Consider the following 24,786-nt stretch of genomic DNA (forward strand, 5'->3'; position numbering starts at 1 on the left):
TCCCCCTCCTCCCTCCGTGAGGGGGCGGGGTGCGTCACGTGACTCCGGCGGCGGCGGCTCCCGGCGCGGTGGACGCTGGAGGCCAAGATGGCGGCGGAGCTGGTGGAGGCGAAAGTGAGTGAGCTGTGTCGCCGTGCCCTCGCCCTGCCGGTGGGGCCCGGGACGTGTCGGGCAGAGACAGGCGGCTCCTGGCGGGGGGTACCGCGGGCGGGCGGCGCGGTCCTCGCCCAGGCCGCGGCGGTGAGAGCCGGGGGGGGCGGCGCCCCGGGTCCGCCCCCCCCCTCACCCCCCCCCACATCCCTTTTACCTCAGGGGCTGCCCCGCCCCGGCCTCTGGGCCTGGCCGCGGCTCCCGCCGGACCCCGGGCCCGGCCCAGCCCGGCTCCCAGCCCCGGGGAGCCGCCCGCCCCCGGGCCTGCCGCTGGGCCTCCCCCGTAGTTAATTCCCGGTGATTAATTAGCGCAGGTGGCTTCTCCCCGCCGCCCGGCAGAGCTCCTTCCCCTGCTCCCTGGGCCCTTCGCCCCTTCCCTGCGGAGCCCCGGGCCGGTCGTGCCAGGCCGGCCCTTCGCGGCCTGCCCCGGGCTCTCTGGCCGGCTCGGGGCCGCGGCCGGCGGGGCGCGGAGTGGAGCTGTCCAGCCGGGCCCGGCGGGAGGAGGGCCCGCGAGCCATCGGGCCGGCTTTGCCCGTCTCGCCGCGGGTCGGGGGATGGTGGTCGGCCAGGGACTGCCCAGCGTTGGGGCAGAGCCCCCGGCTCCCCGTGGTGGGGAGGCTGGGGCGGCCTCTGCGGCTCCCCTGTGAGGTGAAATGTCTTCACAGCAACCGTGCCTGAAGTGGCGTTGTGATTCCAAGGTGTCTTGTGCACCCTGTTGGGGCTTTGGTGGCAGGGAAAGGGCCCCCACTTTGCTGTGGGATTCTCCTTTTCTCTCCGGGTCCCTGCTCACTGCCACCTCTCTGGGAGTTGGGGCGTCTCCATGTCCCGCTGCTGGCGCAGAGGAGCGGCTGGTGGCACTTGAGCGGCCTTCACCCATCAGTGTTATGGGGAGGCTGGTGCTGAGGGTGGTACTGACCAACGCCAACAGATAGAGAGTGTTTAGCGCCTGCAAGATCATCGGTGAGGATGTGGCTAGATGGTTGCAAAAATACGATTTGGAGAGGCTTGTTTTAGGAGGCACTGCTTTATTCCTGCTCTTGGGCCCTTCTTGGTGTTGGACTCCAGGGGAGGTGATATGCTTCCAAGGCATTGTGGTTGCCCCCATAGCAGGTGTTTGATGGGCTCCTTGCTGCTCATATGCAGGGCTTCCTCAGGGGGAGGAATAAACTTGAGTGTTAACAATCTCAGTAGTTAATGGTATCTCTTTACCGCTCATGCTTTTGTGCAGGTCCAAGCCTCAGTGATGGGTTTTCTTTGTCTGAAGCTTATTCTTCTATTACTGCTCAAATCCGGTCATATTTCTGGACCTTAAATCCTTCTAAATGTAAACTACAGAAGCTCAAACTCCACTTTACACACTAGCAGTCCCAAGTGACCGGTGGTGAAGAAGCAGTGAGTGCAGGAGTACCTGTCTCCTGTGGCTTCCCTGGTGCCACACTGTTGAAGTACTTATACTGCCTTGACGTATTTATTGTTGAGGATAAATTACATGTTTGCAGAATGCCTCAGAGAGGACAGTACACTCTCCATTTTGGAGAAAACCGAGACATAGAAACCGGATTTCTCCAAGATCACACAGGTGGTACCTAGCAAAGCAGTGACATGAATCCAGATCTCTTGAATCCTGACTTTCTGGCAATTAAACATTGTTTCTTTCCTCTTTAAAGTTATCTGCCTTTTTGCTCCCATCAAAAGTATTTTGGGACATGTTACAACTGCTAAAAATTTTAACTACAGCCAGTGACATTTGTGTAACACCTTTTGGGCTTCCAGATTAAATGACAGATTTCATGAAAAAAGAGAAAATAAAATGGCATTTTCTCCATAGTCTAATTCCCACACGTGCAAAAGCATCTGTTAAATGGTTCTGGAGTTAGAAGTAGCTTTCTTAATTTAAAATAAATAAATAACTCCATAGTGTCTTATTCCAGGAAGTTACAAGACTACTGTTAACTTCCACAAAAATCTGACTTTTATGTTTTGTTTTTTTTTTTTAAATTATTATAATTTAATTCACAAACAAGAGTGGAGTATAGGTTGGAGAAAAGAGGGTGGGCACCCAACTCTGCTTCTGTTTGGTTTTGTGTTTTTTGATAATTTTTTTTACTGTGAGACAGCTGGGGTTTCTTCTTGAATGCCAGGGTTTTCCACAAACCAGGAAGGATATCAAGTGAATACATGTGCATACCTGTCACGTATATTTTCAGGGCAGCTTGAATTTTAAAAAACATGACCTCGATAAGTTTGTCTTGCACATTCATAATGCTGCTTTGTCACAAGAAAGAACTGAAACATCAGTCTCACCAGCCTCTAGCAGTAGTTTTAACAGAAATAATTTCTAGTTCTTAGTCTGATGGAAAGTTGCCATACAGTGTAGCATGGTCTTTGAATCTGCTGACGGTTACAGGCCTTCTGAGTTTCCACAGCAGCAAGAGAGCAAATTTTTGAAGATGAAGATAGTTGTTGTTTTTTTTTTTACTGTTTATCAGAACACTGAAATTGATAATACTGGTGCAACTGCAAAGGCAGCTGCTGGCTGTGATCATGGGGGAGAGCTTGGCAAAGCACCCAAATAGAGTTTGGAGGCATTGTTCTCATGGGAACGTGTTCTCTGCTTAATAGTCTTTTAATATTTTTCCTGTGGTCTAAAATGCATGATATTTTTTTAAAGATCCTGTGTATGTAGGAAGGATTCTGGAGGGGTTTTTTTGCCCATGCAGATAATATACAGGTGCCCTGAAATACAGTGCGAAAGGATTGGCATCCCCAGTTCACTTAAATGTCACTTGCCTTCCAGTTCACATTGATTTTCTTTCTTTACTTCACTCTAATAACGTTTTAAATGAAGTTTTTGATGCAGCTCTCACCCAGAGGGGCCTGGGAAGTCTGGATGTTTCGAGGCTCGGTGCTAAAGGACTTGATGTGCTCTTTCATGTGTGGGGCCTGCTGGTTGAGATGTTTTCCTTTGTGGTCACACTTGCTTCCAGTCAAACTGTCTTGAGGATACTTAGCATTTATCACAAGTGACTTTTGAGTGATTTGATGACTATCGTGGTGTTTCTCCCATTTTGGTGATATTTCAATTGATGGTCTCCTCTGTATTTGCTTTGCTCAAACAAGCACTTAAGAAATGGGATGCTCATTAGGTGAATAACAGCTCATTTGAACAGAAGGTTTGGTGTCTGTCTTATAAGGGATTTTTTAGTATTTTGCATTCCAGTTATAGAGTATAGTGCAAACTGACACTTTGCCTTTTTATAACTGTAAGAACGTTTTTAATTTTTTATCCCCTAGAACATGGTGATGAGTTTCCGAGTCTCAGATCTTCAGATGTTGCTGGGTTTTGTTGGCAGGAGTAAAAGCGGACTTAAACATGAACTAGTCACCAGAGCATTGCAATTGGTCCAATTTGACTGCAGCCCTGAAGTTTTCAAGAAAATTAAAGAGCTCTATGAGACTCGCTATGCCAAGAAGAGCTCTGAAGTCGCGCAGCCTCAGCCGCAGCAGCACCGGTCTCCCGAGGCACTCTCCATACATTCATCGTACGACCGTGGGAGCACCGTTGCTCGGACTTCTATCTCCACTACTAATATTGACTATCCTGCGCTCTATGGGAAATACCTTAACGGACTGGGAAGGTTGCCACCCAAAGTTGCGAAGCCCGAAGTTCGGCTGGTAAAACTTCCCTTCTATACAACCCTGGATGAACTGTTGAAGCCAACAGAATTAGGTGAGTTTTGAAGATGCTGGTGTGTTTGTGATGGACTTGATCTGGGAGAGAAAAGTGAAACAGGTTTAAGTGTCAAAAAGGTGACAGTGTTTGCAAGGATCTGTAAAGTCGCGTGACAGAGGAGAGAGTGATTAATATGGTGGTGGATGCCTTTCTCTCCCCTCATACTTAGAGTTTAGAGAAGAATGTTTATATCGGGGTTTTTTTTCCCTTGCCTTAAAACAGGAATGTGGTCGCTTTGAGATGTAATTTGAAAGCCCCTCTTGTTTGGCTGCAGCTTTCATAATGTTCCTTGGAAATGCTGCTGTGTTGCACGTTGCAGTCTTTTGCTATGAATCATAATCTGTCTTCTGTCTCCATAATTTGGCAGTATATTGATGAAGATCTTTCTGTGTTGGTGTCCCACCTGTGCATAGCAAGTATGCTGGCATATTCTACATTAATGCTGTTTTTCAGTGCTTAAAATACAGACCTAAAGCCTCCTGTGGATGAAAGAGGGTCGTACACACATCAAACAGTATTTCTGGTTCTCTTTTTTTGTGCTTGTCACTGTTATTTGTGTGCGATGCTGTGTGTTTTGAGGGGCAACTAGGAAGACTGGAAGAAGTGCTTTTTTCCCCACGCTGGGGCTAGGAGTCTGATTTTTCATTATTTTAATTCTGAGAAACAGAGAGTATTGTCACGGATGTTAAATATAATGTTCTCATAGCAAAGGCTGTGTATGCAGAGGAGAAATATCATTGCGGTCTGCTGAGCCTCGGTGTCTCAAAGTCAATGTGGTGGCATCAGGCTTCACTACTAAATGAACCTAGAACTTGTGAAGCTGGTCTGTCTTTGAAAAAGATGTTCCATGTGGATTGGAGGGGAAAAAAAAGACAGATGAAGATACAATTGTGCAAAAAAAAAAAAAAAGACTAAATTATCAGACTGTATGTAATTTTCACCTTCATTTGGAGGCATTAAATATGTTAATGCTGTGACCATTAAAACAGTCAAGGGGTGACTGCCAGCGTAAAGCTAAAATATTTTAAATGTTTTTTGGGGAGTGGGTTAGTTCAGTCTTAAATGTGGGGTGGCATTTGTTAGTCAGGAATGCAAATGTAGTCTTTTGAAGGAAAACAAATTTTCAAGCAGTGGAAACATCCAGAGAGAGGAGAAGAGCCTGGATATACTTTGATTAACAGATTTTGTTAAAAGTTGACATTAAATTTTCTATATCAGATCAGAACCGAGGTCTCATTAAATTTAGTATCTCATCTCTGTTAGCTGACACCTCCCTCGGGTCAGCTTGTTCCCTAAAGCATATTTGACTAATTTTTCTTCTTGATGAGTGTTTTCCGCTTAACAGCGGGGGATTGGTGGCGAGTAGCTGGGTATGAGCAGATGTTCAGTCTTCATGGTCCCAGTCAGCTGTGCAAAACCTAGCGACATCTTCTAGACACTTGTTTTATTTTCCCAACCTGGTGACCTGCAACTGTAATTCCTTCTGCCTACACCGATGGGAATAAAGGAGCGTTTGTTTCTCTGTAAAACTGGTATTGTTTCACCACTGCACGGATATCAGCAGCTCTCCATTGCTACCTGGAACAGCCGGGTGCTGGAATAACTTCTGATGTTAGAAGTTATGCCCCTGTGGGGCTCTGCTTAGTGTGGAAGGACAATAAAACAAAGTACTCTGAGGAAAATGGAGTGGTTTTCCATATGGAAGTTGCACCAGTTCATGCTTTGTTTCCCAGATTTCCCATTCCATGTAAACTTGTAGCGTGGAAGTACCCAAAGGAGATTTAAGATCTCGGATCCATATAGAAACAGGCTGCTGTTGTAGTACCCCATTTCCGTAGGCGACAAAAGAGGTATTTTAAGCATATAGCCATGGTGGGAGTAGGGGAAGCTTAATTTATATGTTCTGGACTTCAGTTGGAAGCATCTTTATTAATGAAAAGGCTCTCTTGCCTCTTTGAAATGATTGTTTTGAGGTCAAAGGTGAGGTGGGCGATGCCTACTTTGGTCTGTAGGCAAGTGGATTCCCTGAAGAACTATCAAATTACTGTTAGACTTGTAGTCAAAGGTGGCTTCAGCTAAAAGCAGATAGATTAGGTCCATTGCAGACCAGCTAATATCTCGTATTTGGTAACTGCGTGCACAATTTCAGTCAATTTAAGTATTGAGTTTAGCATCTGAGTTATCTACATGAGAACAGCTTCTGCTGCAGCTTTCTGGTTTGGTCGAAGGATGTCAACATGAAAGAATTCTTCTAATTTACTGAAATCTCTGCAATTCTCTTGGGTAGATAAGGCTTAAAATTAAGATTGATCAGATACCTTTTTAGAGGGAATGAATACTAATATCTTTCCTGCATTGTATTTTAAGTAGCTAACAAGCAGAGTATTTATATGAGCTCTGTGGTTTCTGAGCACCTTGCCGATAAGCGTACTTATCCTCTGGCACCTTTTTGGGCAAAGGCAGTGTGAATATAGTTTTTGACAATAATGGTGGGCTGTGAAGATTTCTGAATGATTTTTTTGTTTTTCCAAATGTTTGTTGTGACAGCCCGTACTTGCTGTCGATATTGAGGCTTCTGGTCTTCTCCTGGAGACGCGCCAAAGGAGATCTTGTGGTGCAGCTGTGGGAGCAGAAGGCCATGTAGGCTGGGAGGTCCTGCCACTGTCAATGTAAACAGGATTTGTTTGGTTTTGTCCTTTTGATAATACCTGCCTTGCTGCAGTGGCATTGCTCTTCGGCCGCATGGGAGTAGTAAAGCTGCTGCTCCAGCCACCTCCTCTGAAGCCTGACTGCAGCCACTGTAAACAGGGCCACTGATTTTGTGGCAAAGGCAACTGCCTTCCCCTGGCTGCAGAGCAAACGCCGCTGCGTTGGGCGATCTCCAAGGAATCCCAGCAAAAGCACGTGCTCAAACTGTTGCTATATCCACCTAAACAAACTGTGGTGTGCATTAAAATGAGGGCTTCCACCGCTTACAAAAATAAAAGATGTCATACAGTCAACTTGCCTTGTCTTCTCAGGCTCCCACAGGAACAAATGACCTTCAGTCTAGTCAGAGTAGTTCCAATAGCCAAGGAGGAAAAAAAACCCAACCCTATATATTGTATTGTGCCCTGAGGCGGGCTGTTCTGGAGGTGCAGGGATGTGAACGAGGACTCACAGCAGGCTCCTCAGCCCTTCAGAAGCCTCTCGCCCGCAGCTCATCCCTGGCTGATGTGCCCTTGGGATCTCCAGCCTTTGGGATCTCCAGCCACGGTGATGACAATATGGTCTCTCTTTCCTGGGGGTATATAATGCCTTTAGAGAGTTTGACTGAAAAAGTATAATAGTGAGGAATGCTATGTTTTTAAAAAAAAACAAAACAAAACAACCCTTGTTGCAGGGAAACCCTAAAACCTGAAATCAACGTAGTCCTTATTTTGCATGGCATGGTCCAACCTGCTGGATCAAGAACTGCAGAACTGCTCAAAATAGGAATCTATTGCAATCACTTGGGCTAAATTCTTGAATGTGGTTTGCCAAGTCGTTTTGGGTTTTGGAAGTTTTATGTCTTGACTCATTCTGAGGATTGCTGATCGAGCTCAGTCTTCAAAATTGATTTCCTGCTATTGTCAACTGTTAAAATAAATTGATCCCAGCAGCCGTTTTACAAGGAGCCGAGTTGTGTACTGAGGCATCTATCCTGGAGAAAGGATGAAACTCAGTTATCTTAAAATATTTACCTTTAAAAAACTGTAAATTTTTTTTCTGGCTGCTGAGCAAAGAAATGAGTAGCTGATTAGGTACCCTAAAAATGTATCTCCTGCAACATGACTTATTTTGAAGGAGAACTGGGTCTTTACACAGGTCTGCATAAAGTCTTTGGGGCAATATTCTCTTGCACTTTTCTCCGAAGCATCCAGTTCTGATTGCTGTTGGCAACAAGGTATGCATGGACACATCCTGAGTATGTATCTTTTTCACTTTTGTTTTCCCTTCGGCTCATTTTTGTCCAGGTAACACTGGAGTGCTTTGTGTGACTCTCCAGCAGCTTTCTGTGAGCACAGTTTAGCAGCACCCCTCGATTCTTGCACGGAGAAGGGTCTTTCACAGTAAGAAATAAAGAAAATGAGGAGCACGTGCTGCTGCTGCTCATTTCTCTTACTCCACGCACAAAGAGGAGAGTTGTTAACTAAGTAGCATTTTTTATAAAAGAAGGGTGAGCTAATAATAAATGCAAAATAAGATACGAACAACTTCTCAGTTGTCCTAATCAGGTTTGCTTTGTCTTCGTGTAGGTCAATAATCAGGAGGACGGTGTGTCTAGAGACAGTTATTTAAGCAACAATATTAAAATGATTTGTTGTTCTTATCATTTATTTATCACTTTCTAAAAATAACAGTCCTTATGAAGTGCTTTACCTCTTGATTGTTGTTTTGGTCTAGAGACATTTGGATGGAAACTGGAATTAAGTTAAAAGTCCATAAAGATACCTTAATTTTATTTATTTTTTTCTGAAAGTCTTTTTTACATTTTTAAAGCTGAATTACAAAGGGAAGTATCTGTAGTTGGTAATCAAGTTTGTCGCTGTGTCTTCCAAAATCTTTGAGCTGCTGAGATTTTATCCTTCCTTCGTCTCCTCTTATTCATAGACAGTAAAGCACGCTTTTCTGCTTCTCGGATTCTGCTATCTTGGCTTTGAATAAACTCGCAATTGAAGTGCTGCAAAGGAAAAAAAAATCCAATTCTTGCTAAAAAGAAAAAAAAAAAAGCTGTTTTATCGCTTCCTGTTCTTTGTGTTTATCCTACGACTTTCACCAGCTCAGGGCCTTGACTTCAGTTGGAAATGTGTCCTGACAATAAAATTTAGTGTGTTGGAATTTAATAAAAGGTACTCAGCGGAAGTCGTAACATAAGTTTTCCACATCTCAAGCTTAATTTTAGCCATGTTAAGTGCATTCGATCTTAAAATTGTGGATGGATAAAAGGCCAATTAATGCTGGGTTCTCAGTTAAGTGTTTCGGCAAGCGGAGTGCTGTAACACCCTGCCTATAAATGCACCCTCAAGGTCATGTGTTTGTAAATCATGTTGTGTCTCTTACAGCTGTTTTTTGTGATGCCTTTTTATTATCAAAACTGATCCTTGCTGTTGCTTCCTTTCTTTTCCAGAATTGGTCTGATCAGTCTGGTGGTTTCACGCTTTCATGTCATGCATAGATCTCTTCTTATGCTTGAGCTCTAGTCTCCAGACTCTGACGCCACTTATGGTTTGTTCTTGTGTGAACACATGACTGTTGGCTCATTGATTATTTGAGGGGAGGAAAAATAAAAAAAACAAACCACCCAAGTCAAAATCCACTGTGTACTGTTAGCGTGCTAACTAGCAAAACAGGCAAGCAATAAATGAGCAAAGCTGTAATCAAGGGTAGATTTACCAAAATTAATGATGATTGGAGTTCTTGTACAGCTGTATGAGAGAAAACAAGACTTAGAAGTAAACATAGCTCAGAAGATAAAAAAATCACCTTGTGCTTAGCAATGTAAGAAGAGCTAGTTATTATCAGTTTGATGATCAGTCTTTTTTTTTTTTTTTTTTTCCTCTTCAGTTCCACAGAGTAATGAGAAGCTTCAGGAAAGTCCGTGCATTTTTGCTTTAACACCAAGACAAGTGGAGTTGATCAGAAATTCCAAGTACGTCTCATTGTGTATTAACAGCGCAAGAAAATGTAGCTGTAGAATTCCTCTGTGTTCCCTCTCTGTGGAAGCTTTTGTTCTCTGCAAGGAAACACAGTTTGTTTGAGGACATTAGCAGACAGGCTACTTCTCATGTAAAGCAAATAGCTTTCGGGGAGGTGGGAGGTACAATTTTACATGTCGAAGTCCATAAATTTCACTTTTGCTCCTCTAATCTTGCCTTCGAATAGTACATTTGGGCAGGAAAAGCAGTATGAAATTGTCGATGACCTAAATTCTCTGTTGAGCTCGTGTTGTGACTATTTACAGATTTTTTTTTTTCTTTGTATCAAAAGTTCAAAAGCTATACATGTAACACTGTTTGCATCTGAAAGAAAGCTTCCTTGCTGTAAAGGATACTATAGTAACTGCATAAGAAAACATCTTGCACCGATTAGGATTTACCCTGACCTCTGTCCTGACGCAATTTTTGATTCAAACAATGAAACGCTTAGGAGATGTGGGTGCAGGCATAAGGCTTCCTCTTTTGCTGACCCACTCCCTTGGTCCTTGCTGCCATGAAAGGACAATGATGCAGGAGAGGTCCTCCAAAACTAAGCATAAAACCTTTAAATATTTCTCTTTACGGTAAAATCGTACTGTGATCGTAGAGTCGGAGAAAGATGATGTTTCTGGAATTACCCATTAGGTCAACAGAAGCGGTGCAGGGCAAGCTGTTTGAAGATTTAACAGAAAGGAAATGATATACCACGGAAGTCTTTAAGGGTGATAAAAGACTACACGTGTTGTAGCTGATTTTCGATGCTTTTTTCTCCATATATTCAAATTTATGAGAAAACTTGCCCTGTCAGTAACACAATGTAAATATGTCGTAGCAGGGGTTTCAATGAGAGTCTAGAATGGTCAATCAGCGCAGGTCCATCTTCTTCCACTGCCTGTGGGTAGCATCCAGCTGTGTTCCCCACATCTCAAACCGCTGCATCAGCTCCTGTCTGTCAGCTGAACCAAGGTTCCATCCCTTGTACTCCCAAAATAAAAATATTTATACTAAAACACAGAATTGGAATGTGAAAGGCTTTCAGAGGCAAACCCAGAATAATTTTGGGGTCTTACCTAATGCCTTGGATCCTGTGCAGAAATTAGAGTATGTTTTGCACCTGTGTACAAAGACTCCTAATAAAATACCTTTGTTCTGTGATACCTTTCCTGATACCAGTTGAAATCCTGTTACAGATAGCACTACGGAAGTTTGCAATATTAACGGTTGTTCTGTTGGTGCCATAATACTTGGTTTGCATGAACAGCTTTAGCTGAATAATTGAACAAAGAGAGTCTTGAAAGAAGATTGTCAGGTAGACCTGACCTTAAAACCTAGTTTTTGTAAATGCTTACGAATCAGCAAAAGGATGTCAGGCAAATTGATAGCTTTCACCCTTTACAGACTTGAAAACCCAGAGAAAGACTGTAGGATGGTGCACTAGGGGAAAAAAAATAAAATAAAAAACATAGGACCACTGATATTTGCAGGTGGAGTTGTTGAATTTAAATAAAATTGTGTAAAGTAATTCTTTAAAGATCTATTGGGAAAAAAAAAAAAGAACTAAAACTCTTGAGTCTGGCAAAAGTGATGGCTGGCTGATTTTGGTTCTTCTGGGGTTTTTCTGGGTTGTGGGCGTCTATTTTTTGTTTGTTTTATTTTTGTTGTTGTTGTGGTGTGGGGTTTTTTTTCATAATTAATCTGAAGCTTCTGTTTCTTCTTTAATTTACTAGGGAATTGCAACCCGGTGTGAAATCGGTTCAGGTTGTGCTAAGGTATGTTTGAGCATGGGGTTGACTTAACATCAGGTGCAGGACAGGAGAGGAGGGAATGCGCTACCAAAATGTATTAACTTTCAATGTGGTTTTCATAGCTACAAAGATAAATTAGATTCCATGGTTTGTTCACATGCCTAACGCTGGCATCTTAAACTCTGCTTTCTAACCTCTTCCTACACGTACTGCCTGAGTTAGTGCTGCAGTAGAAAACAGCAGCGTGTTGGATTTTGCTGCCCAGGTATCGAGCCTGCATCCGATCTGGGAGAGCCAAGCGGAATTGGCTTTGCTTTGGCCAGACGAGGGAGCATGGGTTGGTGTGGTGATGGTTGGTTGCTGGTAGCTGTTGATGTGCAGAGGGCTTTGAACATGCAAACAGCGTGGGGATACTGAGAGATACATGTCGTTTCTTTACAGAATCTGTTACACAGACACTAGTTCTCCTCAGGAGGATCAGTACCCTCCGAACATTGCAGTGAAAGTGAATCATAATTACTGCTCGGTGCCGGTAAGTCAGCTCAGCCAGGAGGTCTGACATTGCAACTTTGGAAGTACTTGTGTAATTTAGAAAGAAATTGTTTTCCTGATGAATGCAGACAAGAAGCCAGAGTATAAAAGTACCCTGCTTAGTTTAAAGCTAATTTTGTAATGGATTAGCTATGTTGTTAATAAACTGTTCCTGCAAAAAGACTTTGCACTTGGTCTGACTGTGCACCTCCCTTCTACTCCCCTCTTTGAAAACTGTGAGTGAGTAGAATTTAGTGAAGCTGATGAATAGGTGTACCTACGTAGAAACATCTTCAGTAAAAAAAAAAATGTATTTATTTAATCTTTCCACCTTAGGGCTACTATCCATCAAACAAACCTGGAGTGGAACCTAAAAGACCCTGTCGTCCCATCAACCTCACCCATTTCATGTACTTGTCTGCAGCGACCAATCGCATCACCGTTACCTGGGGGAATTACGGGAAGGTATGTGCCGAAGGAGATCACAGAGAACTGCGCAAACGAGTGCAGGAGAGCAGCCTCGCTCATTCCTTCCCTTCCTTCTCTCACCAGAGTTATTCCGTGGGGCTGTACCTGGTGCGGCAGATGACCTCGGCAGAACTGCTGCAGAGGTTGAAAACCATTGGGGTCAAACATCCAGAACTCTGCAAAGCGCTTGGTGAGTACAGCTGCGTCCGCAGTGGCGTGGGGAGGTCCGCTGTGTGCCTGTCAGACTGCAGCATTCCTACCAGCCGGGCTGTTCGAAATGCGCTCGGGAACAGCTGCCAAGTTTTATACAATTTCTTTCCTGCATTTGTATCGAAACACTTTTTTTATTTGAACAGACTTGCTAAGCTGTATGTCAGTCGTGTGAAATTGCCCCCAGCCTGTGTGCAAGTGCAGCGCTTCTGCAGCGCGTGTTTCTCGTGGCTCTGCAGAAGCTCTGAATCACTTTAGTTGGATTTAGAATTTGTCCCCAGGTCGTATCGTGGCGAGTGCCGCTGAGGCCCAGTGTCGTTGCGGCGCAAATGGCTTCATGCCTTCACCTGAGTAATTATGAGCTGACGAACATTACCACAGCACCTCGGCCTTGACCCGCACTATTTCCAAAGGAGATTTCTGGAGCAAGGGATCCTGGTGAAAATGTCCTGCTGCCCCAACCCCCCTGGGAATCCTGGGGGCTGGCAGTGGGATTTCACCACCAGCACTATCATATGCGTTGAGAGCTTCAGAGAAGAGATGATCCCGAGAGATGCTTATCCTAGACCAATCAGGTAAATCATCATGGTATGAGGCAAATGCAAAACATTATTGAAAACGAGGGGAAATGACCTTTCCAAGGTAGAATCTGACTTGCAGCTCATGAGACTCTGGAGGATTTCCAGTTGTTTAATGTTACTGGAGAGAGCATTCTTACGATTTAGTTCTGCATAGAACTAACACCGTGGATTGTAATGGTCTTTAAAACATACTATTCAGATCATGGACAACTCTTACGAGTATAATAAATATAATCCTGAAGACAGATGGTAGTTCATAAGGGAGATGATGATTTCAGGCATGTCCAGTCTTCAGATGCCTAATGCGCATTGTGGGACGCGCTGCGGCTTCGGCAAACTTTGGATCTTCATCTTAAATGCAACGTTTCTGCAGTAGATGCTGAACACTTCTAGAGCTGTGTGCCACACCAAATAGTGTCCATGGCAGTCTTGATCCTATTAGACCACTCTGACAGCCAGCACTTAGTTATTGACATAAGAAATGAAAATTCCCATTTCTTAAATATCCACCATTCTCTGAAGCCCGAGGCACTGTCTGTGCTCCCTTTTTTGCTCTTCACCAGAACCTTAAATGAATTGAGCAGAGGCTGGCTTTTGAGTTGTCCTAAACTGCAGAGGATCCTCTCATTCTCCTCAGACCCTTCACACTTCTTGAAACCCATCTTAGCAGTACGTGCTGTTCCCTTTAAACGAGTGCTTGCAGGATGGCCTCTCGATCCGAGAGTGGCAGGAAGAGGTTCTTGTCATGGTTTGGGCAGTTCTGAAAGCAGCTTTCTTGCCTTTTCCACTTAGTAACAAGTGCGTACCTCCGGTTCTACTGAGTTAAATAACTAACAGCTTTGGCTGGACTTCGGGGCAGAAATGGGCTGCATTTGGTGACTTTAAATTTAAGCAAATAGGAGCATGGTCTTGTTTCAGTTCCTTTGGCCTGTTACTGCTTGGAGGTTGTTTGGACGACTGAAACTGGCACGCACAAGCAGCTTGTAAACTTTGCTTTTGTAGCTCTGGTCTGTTCTGCAAATGGTTCCGTATCGCGTTCATGGCAATATCCCTCAGCACTCACTAAAGCTACCCTTTGACTTTGGTCGCGTCTTGGGGCTGACTCATCTTTTGTATATGCTTCTGTTGACTTTAGTATAGGGACATTGTCTGAAAACAGAGATGCTTACACACATGGCTGTGGATCCAAAAGCTGTCGTAAGACAGCTTGATTCTAATCAGGAGGTCCTAGAAAATGCCTGTTTCTCCTTCCCATGAATCATAGTAATTGATGCCTGGAGAATGCTCTTACAAAGAACTTTTACGAAAAATTAAGCTTGGATGAAAAGTCTCCTAATGTGAAGAAAACAACACCAACAACAATCTTGTGGGAATTTCACATCTGAGAAGTCACTCTCTAATTAGAGCTGTGTGTTGCAAAACTGCATGTAGCCTCATTGTCTGGAGACATCTTGTTATGATCTGAAAAGGTCAAAATAAATGGTTGACTTGCTCCAAAGAAAAATGGTGATGGAAGTGTCAAAGGCCTTTTCAGACAGCAGTGATAGCAGCAGCTACTCTTTAGGACTTGTATAGTAGTTTAAAGCTAATTTTCTGTGTTGATTCTGCACCTTGGTGTGGGACCTGCACGTGTGGGACCTGCCCGTCTGCTGCTCTTTTTGATTTGCCTGCAGCTCCTCTGGGTTTTCCTTTCAGGACGCAGCAGCAGGGGCAGGACTCTCCACCTCTTTTCCTAATGTCTGTTTCTTTCCAAATATATGCTGGATCGCTGCTTGTGACTGTTTTTGCATGGCTGCCCTGCTCTTTGAGCCATCTGCCCTGGTACCTCTGGGTCTGGTTGCGGTTCCTGTGAAACAGTCTGCTGGAATAAATGAGCTGGCCGGCATATAAACTGAAGAGTTACAGCCCAGTAGCGCTAAGAGGAGGCTTGTTTATTTGATGGGGCAATGATAGGATGTGCTTCCCTGTCAATTTGGTGGTATCCCCTGTTTGCTCACTTCTGGGGGGACTTTCTTTGAATTTCAAGGGGCAGGGGGAGGCAGTTAACCCCGTCCTCTTGCCACTGATCTTGGAAGGGAATGAAATCCATCGTGTTTATGCTAATGACCAGATAAGACTAAACTGACTTCTTTCCAGAAGTCTTGCCATGTGCTAGAGCTCTGTCTGGCCACTCTTTCCCTCCCTGTGGGAAGTCCAGGTATGTGGGGGTGTCAGTCCCCTCCGAAGGGGGACAAAGTTAACTCCTAGTTGGCTGACTTGGTGTAATATTAACGTGACGAAGCTGGTCAGCAGTGTGATTTCCTGTATGTACCCCAGCAGCCCAGCCTGTAGTTTGTAAATAAGAGGTGGAAGGGTTGCTAAGAGAGCATTAACAGTGTAGCTAGCAGATAACATGCAGCTGGTTGTCCTCATCCCAACACCTAAGTCCACTCAGTCTCCTTCATTTGCTCTGCCTGGATGAGAGGCAGCACATGCCGTGTGGCTGGGAGACCTGGGTCATTGGGAAGGGGGATCTGTAAGAAAATGTGAGCTTCCTCAGCCAATAAATACTCCAGCTGGCCCGTAGACCATGAGCTGCCTGCTCATGCACAGGGTTTTTGGCTAGCCAAGCAGCGTCTCTACTGAGCTCTGCAGGTTTCTCAAGCCTGGTCCAATACAACAGCTTTCTGCCTCCTGTGGCCTCTGTCCCTGACTGGCAGAGGTTGTCATCTGTGGGGAAAATGACTCGTACGCAGCCAAGAGCTGTCGGTGAGCTGCTTGACCTGTGCCTACGTGTTGTTTCCAAGGTTTAAGCTTGCATCTGTTAAATTTTGTGCTCTCTACTCTTACTGCAGTAAAAGAGAAGCTACGCTTGGATCCAGACAGTGAAATTGCCACTACAGGTGTTCGTGTCTCTCTTATCTGTCCGGTAAGTCTCAGCAATATGTTTTAGTCTGTTTTTGTCGTGAAACCCTATTCTCCTGCCAGACCAGCTTTGCAAGCTAACGAACCTTTTTGCTTAGGAAAGCTAACGAACCTTTTTGCTTAGGAGAAGTGTCTGGTGATTGCTTGGGTGGGTTTTATCGCTGATCTTCTGCTCTTTGGTTCAACAGCTAGTGAAGATGCGGCTGTCTGTCCCGTGCCGGGCGGAGACCTGTGCACATCTGCAGTGCTTTGATGCAGTCTTCTACCTACAGATGAACGAGAAGAAGCCCACATGGATGTGCCCTGTGTGTGACAAACCAGCACCCTACGACCAGCTAATAATTGATGGGTGAGTACATACGCTGCTCTATTCTCAGCTCCTTTCTTTTCTCCGCTGGGTGCGGCATCTTGTCTTTTGGTCTGTGCATCTGATTGAAGTATGCCTCAAAACAAAGTTGGAAGCTTATTCTGCTGCTGCATAATATTCTGACTTAATTGTCTCAGTGTGTTAGAGCAAGGCTTGACTGTTTGTCTGCCGTTCTTAATTTTTGGATTACACTACAGTGTTTTGGAATCAAGCATTTACTACCTCACTCTTTTCATCAGGCTGATGAACCTGCACAACTAGCCGCCTTGGTTGACCGATATCATGCTGCCTGGAATAAACCACTTTATAAGCACCCAATAAGGTGATTTTTGATAGGAAATACCTTCCTGTTTTCTTGTCGATGTGAGGTCCTCATCAGCTTACAAGTGATTCTTGGCATGCTGCACATGTGATTGGGGGATCTTCTCTGCCAGCTATTAAACCGAACATCATGCAACATATAGCCCCCGAGATGGAGGTACAAATGCAGTATTTGGAAAGATTTTTTTGTACAGTCTGTGTGACTGTTCCAGTACAATTTCTATGGCCATTGTGAGTACCTGGGTGCCAGGGATGGGAAGGATGCCTCAGTAGGAGCTCTTTCTGTGTTTTGCATGCCTATAGGGGGGAAAAAAGCAGGAGGTTCAAACTGCTCACTGCAGGAACAGGATTAAAATGATTTGGAAACACTGTCCGAGTTGGATGTTTTGTGGATCTACCTGGGCCTCCTCTCCATGGTTCTTCTGGGGACACCCAGTGGTGGTTGATCCCTGCTAGCAGGCTGAGCCTGTGCAGCAGGACCTTGGGGGTGCTCAGAGGGCCCCGGGGGCTCCCTGCTGGGGGTCACCAAGTCCCTGTGGTGTGGGAGAGGACACCAGTGCACTTGTCAGGCAAATGGAGTATGCTGGGAGGGAACTGGTTGGTACAGCACTTCTAGAGTGGGTTTGTGAAGGGCAGACCATGCAGTTTTGCCCCATCCATGCATTTGGGTCTGTTTGCCGTACAGGGGCTGTTGCCTGCCCCATAGTGGGCCAGAAGGACAGAGCCACGCCAGCATCCCTGTTTTCAATATTCCCAGTGAGGCAGCCCCTGTCTCTTCTGCATGAGGGATGTTCTTCTTCTACTGTCTCATTTCATGTGCCGTAGCTGGAGTGGTGCTGGAAAAGCACAGGAGGGAATTAAAGTAAATTCCAAACAGCATTTGGAAAAGGGTGAGGCAAGAAGTGCATGGCCCGAGCCCTGCCAAGAGTTCTCCGGACATGAATTGGGGAAAGGTTGCTTTAGACTTAGCACTCAGCTTGGCATCTGGTTTTCGGTCCATCTGGGAATGGCGTTTACCATACGTCTGGACTCGAGTTAGTGTGCTCTGTCGTTTTACCGAAGAGCAGAGGGCTCACCATAAGCTGGGAGAGCTGGAGCACTACAGTTCAGCAGTGGAGGTGATGCTTGTTATATCTGAGTGAGGTTGCAAAGCTTCAAAACGCAGCTGTGTGCCAAGAGGATTACTTTCAAACAGGAGATGTCCCCCTCCTTGTTGCACACCTGGTGGACGGAGTCTCGTGTGCAAACTGCAGAACAAGCTGGGCTGTCAGCAGGGGCCACCTGAGGCAAACCGGAGAACTGCTTGTCAGCTCCAGAAATACGGATTCCAGAGGCTATCTCCAGAGAAGAGCACAATAAATTGCCTGGCTGTTTTCCAGGAGTAAAGGAAGGAATGAGTGAATTAATGTGAACAGTAATCTCCACCCACGCCCCCCGAAGGATCTTTGTTGCCTCAAAACGCAAGGAGCCTGTTTTATGGGCTGGGACCACTGACATCCGTAGTGGTGCTAGCCAAGCTGAGAGCAGCCCTGAGGACTGGTGGAGCAAGATGCCTGGTTCTTGGCTTCTGGAAAATGATCTCCACCCTCATGGCTTGTATAATTGGCCTCTAATGCAGATTCCCTCAAAAGTAGGGAGAGTTTAGAGAGAAACTGTTCAGGTGCATCCAACTCCCTTGGCACAAGAGGCGGTGAAGTGAGCAGACGAGTCTCAGCCTGGGCGGTATATTCCCAGGGCCAGGCTGATAATATTCTGAGTGTTGCTGCGTTTGTAGGTACTGATTTGATCCAGGAGTTGTGGCTTTTTAGACAGTCTGAAGCAGCCTAGGCATAGATAACCTGTTTGCTTTGTCCTCTGGCCAACACCAACAGGAAAATCCAGTTCCTTTGAGATCTCTAACAAGGCTGCTGAGACTGAAGGGGAAGATACGGGGGGTTGGATCGTGGTACCTCCACAGGTCAGCAATGCGGTGCCCTTCCTGGATGAGGAGGAGGTGGAGGTCGTCACTGGTGAAGGCTCTGCAGATCTCTTTGTCCCTGCTCTGCAGCGCTCAAGAGTGGGTTTCAGTGCCGGTTCGGTTGGATTAAGGTAGTCTTCAGACCTCCCTAAAGTAAGCTGCAGGGAACCTGGCAGTCCCAGCTGGATGTTGTTAGCCAAAAAAGGGGCGTAGGCTCCTGAGGAGGGAGTTGGTTGGTCGAGTCTAAGATCCTCTGGGCCTTGTCAGCTTTTTTGGAATTGCAACCTTGGTGGTTGCCCTGCTGGATGACAGGAGTGTCTGCGGGAATGCATTTCCTACGTGAGCGGGGAGAAAGCAGAAACTTTCTCCCTCTAGTGTGCCACAAATAGTTTTCTTGAGCTTGGAAGATTTTTGCTATTAGCTGTCCTTTATACTCAAGGAAAATGCTCAAGTCCAGAAGTGAATGAGGCCTTGCAGAACAGTGGTTCCAATAGTGTGTCCAAATAAACATCCCAGGCAAATGGTGGGGCATAGCAGGATAAAGCAAGTACTCAGTTTCTGAGGCACAATGAGCGAAAGCGGGGCCTCATCCTGGCTAGTGTCTCTGCAACGAGAGATGGCTGACATCGAGGTGTCTACGCTGGGTGTATTTTCAGTGGTGAACGTGGGGTTTTTCTGTTGCAGGAGGCTGCTTACATTGTTTTGGTGGCTACTGTGGAGGCTTCGGGAAATAAAAATAGGAAGGAAGTCAAGTGCTGCTTGTTGGATTGCTTATTTCCTATTGTCATAGGGTATTTCGTCTTTGGCTAATGCCTTGGTGTGAACGTACCTGCACCAACCCTGACGCAGCTCTAGATGGGGCATCAGACGTCTGTCTGGAAGCAGTACCACAGGCTTGGGAAACTGGGTGAAGAGGCAAGACTGTCTTCTAATTGCACGTAATTAAAATGTTAGTTCATGGTTTAGGTACGTTGTCAGAAAGGACGGGGATGGTTTGCACTGTCAGAACCTGTACTTGTTTTATGGGAAATAAAACAAGCCCTTGACTGCAAGGGCTGTCTGTTTGGCAGCCTGCTAACACCAAATTTCTTTTAAATTCAGGGCTGTTTAAGGTGAAGATCCAGGTTGATGGCCCATCACTAAATGCGTTCTGCTGATTGCCTCGAGCTTAATAGATGGCATCTTTTCTCCTGTCCAGGCTCCTGTCAAAGATCCTGACAGAATGTGAAGATGCGGATGAAATAGAGTATCTGGTGGATGGCTCCTGGTGTCCCATCAGAGCTGAGAAAGAGCGGAGCTGCAGCCCTCAGTGTCCAATATTAGTTCTAGGTGAGTATCTCTGGGGCTAAAGACTTTAAATTACTGTAGGAAATGCGCACAAATTGCAAAAGTAGAGTTCCCCAACTGGCTTGGGAAAAGCTGTGTGATGCCTTAACATGAGTTTGTCTCTCGGCAAGCTTCCTCTGGATAGCCCCTCCGTTTTCAGCCTCTCCAGAAATGAAGGGCATCACCAGGGCGCATCGCATCCCTGCGGAGAAGGGCCCGGCCCAAATGGGGTTACTCAGCAAAGCTGGGTTGTTGCCAGAATGTCATTGAACAAGTTTGTCAGTAGATGCATCTCTGCAACAACCCCTGAAATATCATTGGCAAAACCAGCCCGGAACAGCACTGTATGTTTTTTATAGGAAAAGAGGATTTTGACCAGAAGGGCTGTCTGTTGGGCAGCCTGCGCAAGGTCGGGTCCCTCTAGCAGTGGTGGTGTCTGCTGACAGGGCTGGCAGCGTAGTTGTGTACGTTTGTGTAGTCTTGCTTTGGCCAAGGCAGTCCCTGCCATCTCAGGCAGGTGCCATTGGGCACTGTGGCAAGTCCTGACCCTGGAGAGAGCATCAGGTTTGTGGCATCCTGGAATCACAGGTCACCAGGGCCTGGAGACCACCTCAGACCGTGGAGAGGGGCGATGGAGGCTGTACAGGTCGGGGGGGCGGCGAGCCAGTGTGGGCCATGGTGGGGTCACACAGTCACAGAATTTTGGGGTTGGAAGGGACCTCTGGAGATCATCTCCTCCAACCCCCTGCCCCAGAGCAGGGTCACCCACAGCAGGTGGCACAGGAACGCATCCAGGTGGGGTTGGAATGTCTCCAGAGACGGAGACTCCCCCACCTCTCTGGGCAGCCTGTGCCAGGGCTCTGCCACCCTTAAAGGAAATAAGTTTTTCTTCAGGTTGAGACAGAATTTCCGATGTTCCAGTTTGTGCCCGTTGCCCCTTGTCCTGTCGCCGGGCACTACTGAGAAGAGCCTGGCCCCATCCTCCTGACACCCCCCCTTTAGCTATTGCTGAGCATTGATGAGATCCCCTCTGTGTCTGCTCTTCTCCAGGCTCAACAAGCCCCAGGGCTCTCAGCCTTTCCTCAGCACAGAGGTGCTCCAGGCCCCTCATTATCTTCGTAGCTCCGCTGGACTCTCTCCAGCAGTTCCTTGTCTTTCTTGAACCGGGGAGCCCAGAACTGGACCCAGTGCTCCAGCTGTGGCCTCCCCAGGGCAGAGCAGAGGGGGAGGATGACCTCCCTCCACCTGCTGGCCACACTCTTCTTAATGCCCCACAGGAGACCATTGGCCTTTTTGGCCACCAGGGCACATTGCTGGCTCGTGGGCATCCTGTTGTCCCCCAGGACTCCCAGGTCCCTCTCTGCAGAGCTGTTTTCCAGCAGATCAACCCCTAACCTGTGCTGGTGCAGGGGGTTATTCCTCCCGAGGTGCAGGACCCTACGCTTGCCCTTGTTGAACTTCCTTAGGTTCCTTTCTGCCTGTCCAGGTCTTGCTGGATGGCGGCACAGCCTTCTGGTGTGTCAGCCAGCTTTGTGTCACTGGCAAACTTGCCGTGGGTACGCTCTGTCCCCTCAGCCAGGTCGTTGATGAATCTGCTCTTATTTTAGGCGGCTGCTTGAACGGTGTTTGTTTCCTGCACCCCTTCGCCGAGCGCCACGCAGCCATGAGAGGCCCCTAAACTGGGCCTGAAGTGGCTTAATTAATCCCTTCTCTTCCCCCACCTCTCTCAGGTTCTTCAGATGTGAACGGGCTGTTGCCCACTCCTAACGGTAATGGGGAGAACGGCAAGGCCACTGCTGATGTCGTGGATTTAACACTGGACAGCTCGTCGTCGGAGGAAGAGGAGGAGGAAGACGAGGAAGAAGATGATGATGATGAGGGACCCCAGCCAAAACGACGCTGCTCTTACGAGAAAGGTTTAGTTTCTGCCTGCTGACTGCGGAAGCAGCTCTGAATCTCAGAATGGACAGACTTGAATACTCTGGTGCTTATTAAACTGGAGGAGGGGGAGAAAGAACGTCCTCTCCCACCTCATCTCCCTTCCTCTCTGTTCTCCTTTGACTTTCCTATTCCAAATTAATCGTTAAAACAAGAGAAAAAGAAAGAAAAAAAAAAAACAAAACGCAAACAAAACAAAAAAAAAAAAACCAAACCATTGAGCTGCTTTTTGGTTGGAAAACGACCCCACTCAAAGCCTGACCCTGAACTGGAGTCTGAAGTAAGGAAAGTGTCTTAATCCAGGCAGCCGGGATCCACAGCTCGCTGGTCTCTGCTGCCCTTCACCAGGACGGTTGGAATCGGTGGAGTTCACCTGCGCCATCGCCAGGACATCCGACTCCCCTGCATCTCCAAAGCTGTGTGCATTTTTATCGTCTTGTTAAATAACCATTCCTTAATTAATCTAAAGGTTTTTTGCTGGACGTGTGAGTCCGGGGCGGGGAAGGGGGCGGGGGGGGTGGGGGGGAGGGGGGAGCGGGACAGGCGAGGGGTGGGGAGGGGGGGGGAGCAGAGGGAGGTTTGTATAACACAGCATAGGGGGGATTTTTAGGGGCGGGGGGGACATGGGGTGAGAGGGAAGAGACGTACGGTTGGAATCGCACTGTTCTAGCTAGGAGCTCCAGCAGCTCTGCACCTCATGTAAAGAGACACGTTTTTGAATCTTTTAATCTAATCTGAAGGTAACGTAGAAATTGTGCGTAGTGACTCGTTTTAGTTGAGCAGAAGCCATGGGGAAGGGCGGGGAGGGCTCGAACCACAAATCTGTTGTATTTTTGAAGTGCAATAACTTGGTGTTTTTGAAGACTTAAAAAGAAAAAAAAAAAAAAAAAAAAGGGCTGCGCATTCCCTTTTCTTTGCGAAGGCTTTGTTTCTGGAGGCGGTGGCAGTGACCTGCAGGACAGCTGGACACCTGGCACGTGAGGAGGAGGAGGAGGAGCGGGGCTGGGGGTGGGGGGGAGCGAGGGATGCTTTTGGGCCTTCGAGAAAATGCCAGGTTGGGGGGGGGGAATCTCAGTTTCTAGCCAACTACCTCGGTAAACTCCAATTCAGGTTTCTTTCAGTCACGAACCAGTGTGCGGCCCGGCACCGGCGCTGCTGGCGGCACTGTTGGCAGGGTGTTGAGGACAGAGCCGAGGGACGATGCGCACGTGGAGCACCCGCGACCACGTGTTAAACAGCCTCCGGACTTTTTCCACTTCTCTGTTCAAGACTTTGGTCCCAGACCCAAAGCTACTGCTATGCTCTTGGTGGCAAAACGTTGTTGCTTTTTGAGTTTCCAAATGGTAACGTTTTTGACTTTGTCTTAGAGAATTTTTTTGTTTTTGTTAATTAACTTTGCGTAGGCAGCTCTGCTGTTCCCACCGACGCCTCTGAACTCTGTGTTTTGCTTTGGACCTCGCTGACTTTTCTCCCCTGTAGACGAGGATAACGGTTGGGAGCGAGCTGGCCGGTGCCTCTGCCCCTCGCCGTGCCCTCGGGACGGGTGGCAAGTAGGAGCGATGGCCCCTTGCCCAACGTGAGGGACATCGCTGCAGCTGGGGCCGCCTGAGCAGTGTCCGGCCGCGCTGTACCGAGCCCCCCGAGCTCTGGGCGAGGGGCGTTCGGTGTCGCTGGGTGAACCCTGCACCCCAAAACCCTCCTGCCCCCCTGCCGCCCCGTCCCGGGGCACCGCGGGGGGCAACGGCAGCAAAACAGCGCAACCAAAGCGACGGCGCTTTTCCCGCGTTGGAGGAAAAAGCGAAGCCCGGCCGGTCTCTCCTCAAGAGAAAAGCCACCAAGGTCCACCCAGAACTATTTTAAATCCTCGTTAGTGACTTGCCCAAAAGCAAAGAATTGTCCTCGAAATGCTGTCGAGCAGGAAAGCTCCGACCCGGCGTCTTTGGAGGTTTCCTCTCCAAATTCTCCCCATCCTCCCCAGTCTCTCCCGCCGCTGCCGTAGGATCCCGAACCCCCGGCACGGGAGGGCTCCGGGCTCCTCCGGCAGAGGCAGCGCCCGTCGCTCCCGGCCCTTCCTGCCTGAATTTTATCTGAGCAAACGAAAAATTGAAGGCAAGAAGGGCTGGGGGGGTGGAGGGGGGTTAAAAAAGCCCCACGTTTTCTCCCCAGGCGTGTTGCGGGGGGTCCGTGGGCAGGGGGCCGCAGGCAGGGAGACAGCGGGGTCTCGCTCCTCCGCCGTCCCCGGTCTCGCTCCCACAGAGAAACTCTTATTTCTCTGACATAGAATTTTCTTTTTCTTCTCTTTTTTTTTTTTTTTTTTCCTGTTTGCGTGTAAGCAATATGTTTTCAGGTTTAAATGGGGGCGGGGGTGGGAAAGGGGGATTAAAACAAAACAAACAAACAAACAAAAAAAAAAAAAAAAAAAAAAACAAAAACAAACCTGGGTAGAGCTCAAAAATTAAGTTTAACTGTATAAAGTTCTGTGGCTCACATCCCTGGCTGCACAGTAGCTTTAGAGTCCAGGTTGTTGGTTTTTTTGTTTTTTGGTTTGTTTTTTTTTTTTTTTCCTAATATTTGTGTATTAATTTAATTGCTCTTAAATTTTCCAGGCCAAGCCACTGTTTGGAAACATCACGCTTCTGTTACTGCTTTCTGTTTGAGTTGGCCAGCTCTTCCTGTACATATGTTTTTTCTTATATCCTGTTTTTTTCTTTTTTTTGTAAAGAGAAGAGAAAAAACAAAAAGAAAATTATTTTTCTTTCCCTCAGTACACATTCTTCAAAGTTCAAATTATAGTGTTTGTTAAATAAAATGAAAGATTTACATTTAAATTCGCTGTCG

The 24,786-nt window shown here is 46.8% G+C and overlaps 1 protein-coding gene across 3 annotated transcripts; it reads left to right on the plus strand.

Annotated features, from left to right (window-relative positions):
* The first annotated feature begins 20 nt into the window (after nt 1-20).
* Nucleotides 21-24,786, plus strand: PIAS4 (protein inhibitor of activated STAT 4). 3 transcript variants are annotated; one of them, XR_012584494.1, is made up of 13 exons: nt 21-114; nt 3,445-3,880; nt 9,470-9,554; nt 11,328-11,369; nt 11,787-11,877; nt 12,213-12,341; nt 12,429-12,534; nt 15,970-16,043; nt 16,228-16,388; nt 19,883-20,013; nt 21,741-22,366; nt 23,070-23,291; nt 24,555-24,786. XR_012584494.1 is itself a non-coding variant. In XM_074565895.1 (11 exons), the coding sequence occupies exons 1-11, from the start codon at nt 88-90 to the stop codon at nt 21,944-21,946; spliced, it is 1,488 nt and encodes a 495-aa protein (XP_074421996.1). In that variant the 5' UTR covers nt 21-87; the 3' UTR covers nt 21,947-22,444. The 3 variants fall into 3 exon arrangements, 1 of the variants encoding a protein (XP_074421996.1); XR_012584493.1 differs by having other exon boundaries at nt 23,070-24,786; XM_074565895.1 differs by lacking the exons at nt 23,070-23,291; nt 24,555-24,786 and having other exon boundaries at nt 21,741-22,444.

Source organism: Larus michahellis, chromosome 23 (genome assembly GCF_964199755.1).
Source record: "Larus michahellis chromosome 23, bLarMic1.1, whole genome shotgun sequence".
Classification (NCBI taxonomy): Eukaryota; Metazoa; Chordata; class Aves; order Charadriiformes; family Laridae; genus Larus; species Larus michahellis.

Coding starts and splice junctions, on each gene's coding strand:
- PIAS4 (XM_074565895.1), top strand. CDS start 88: ATGGCGGCGGAGCTGGTGGAGGCGAAA. Junction 9,555..11,327: donor GAGTTGATCAGAAATTCCAA/GTACGTCTCATT, acceptor TTAATTTACTAG/GGAATTGCAACCCGGTGTGA. Junction 16,044..16,227: donor GTGTCTCTCTTATCTGTCCG/GTAAGTCTCAGC, acceptor TTGGTTCAACAG/CTAGTGAAGATGCGGCTGTC.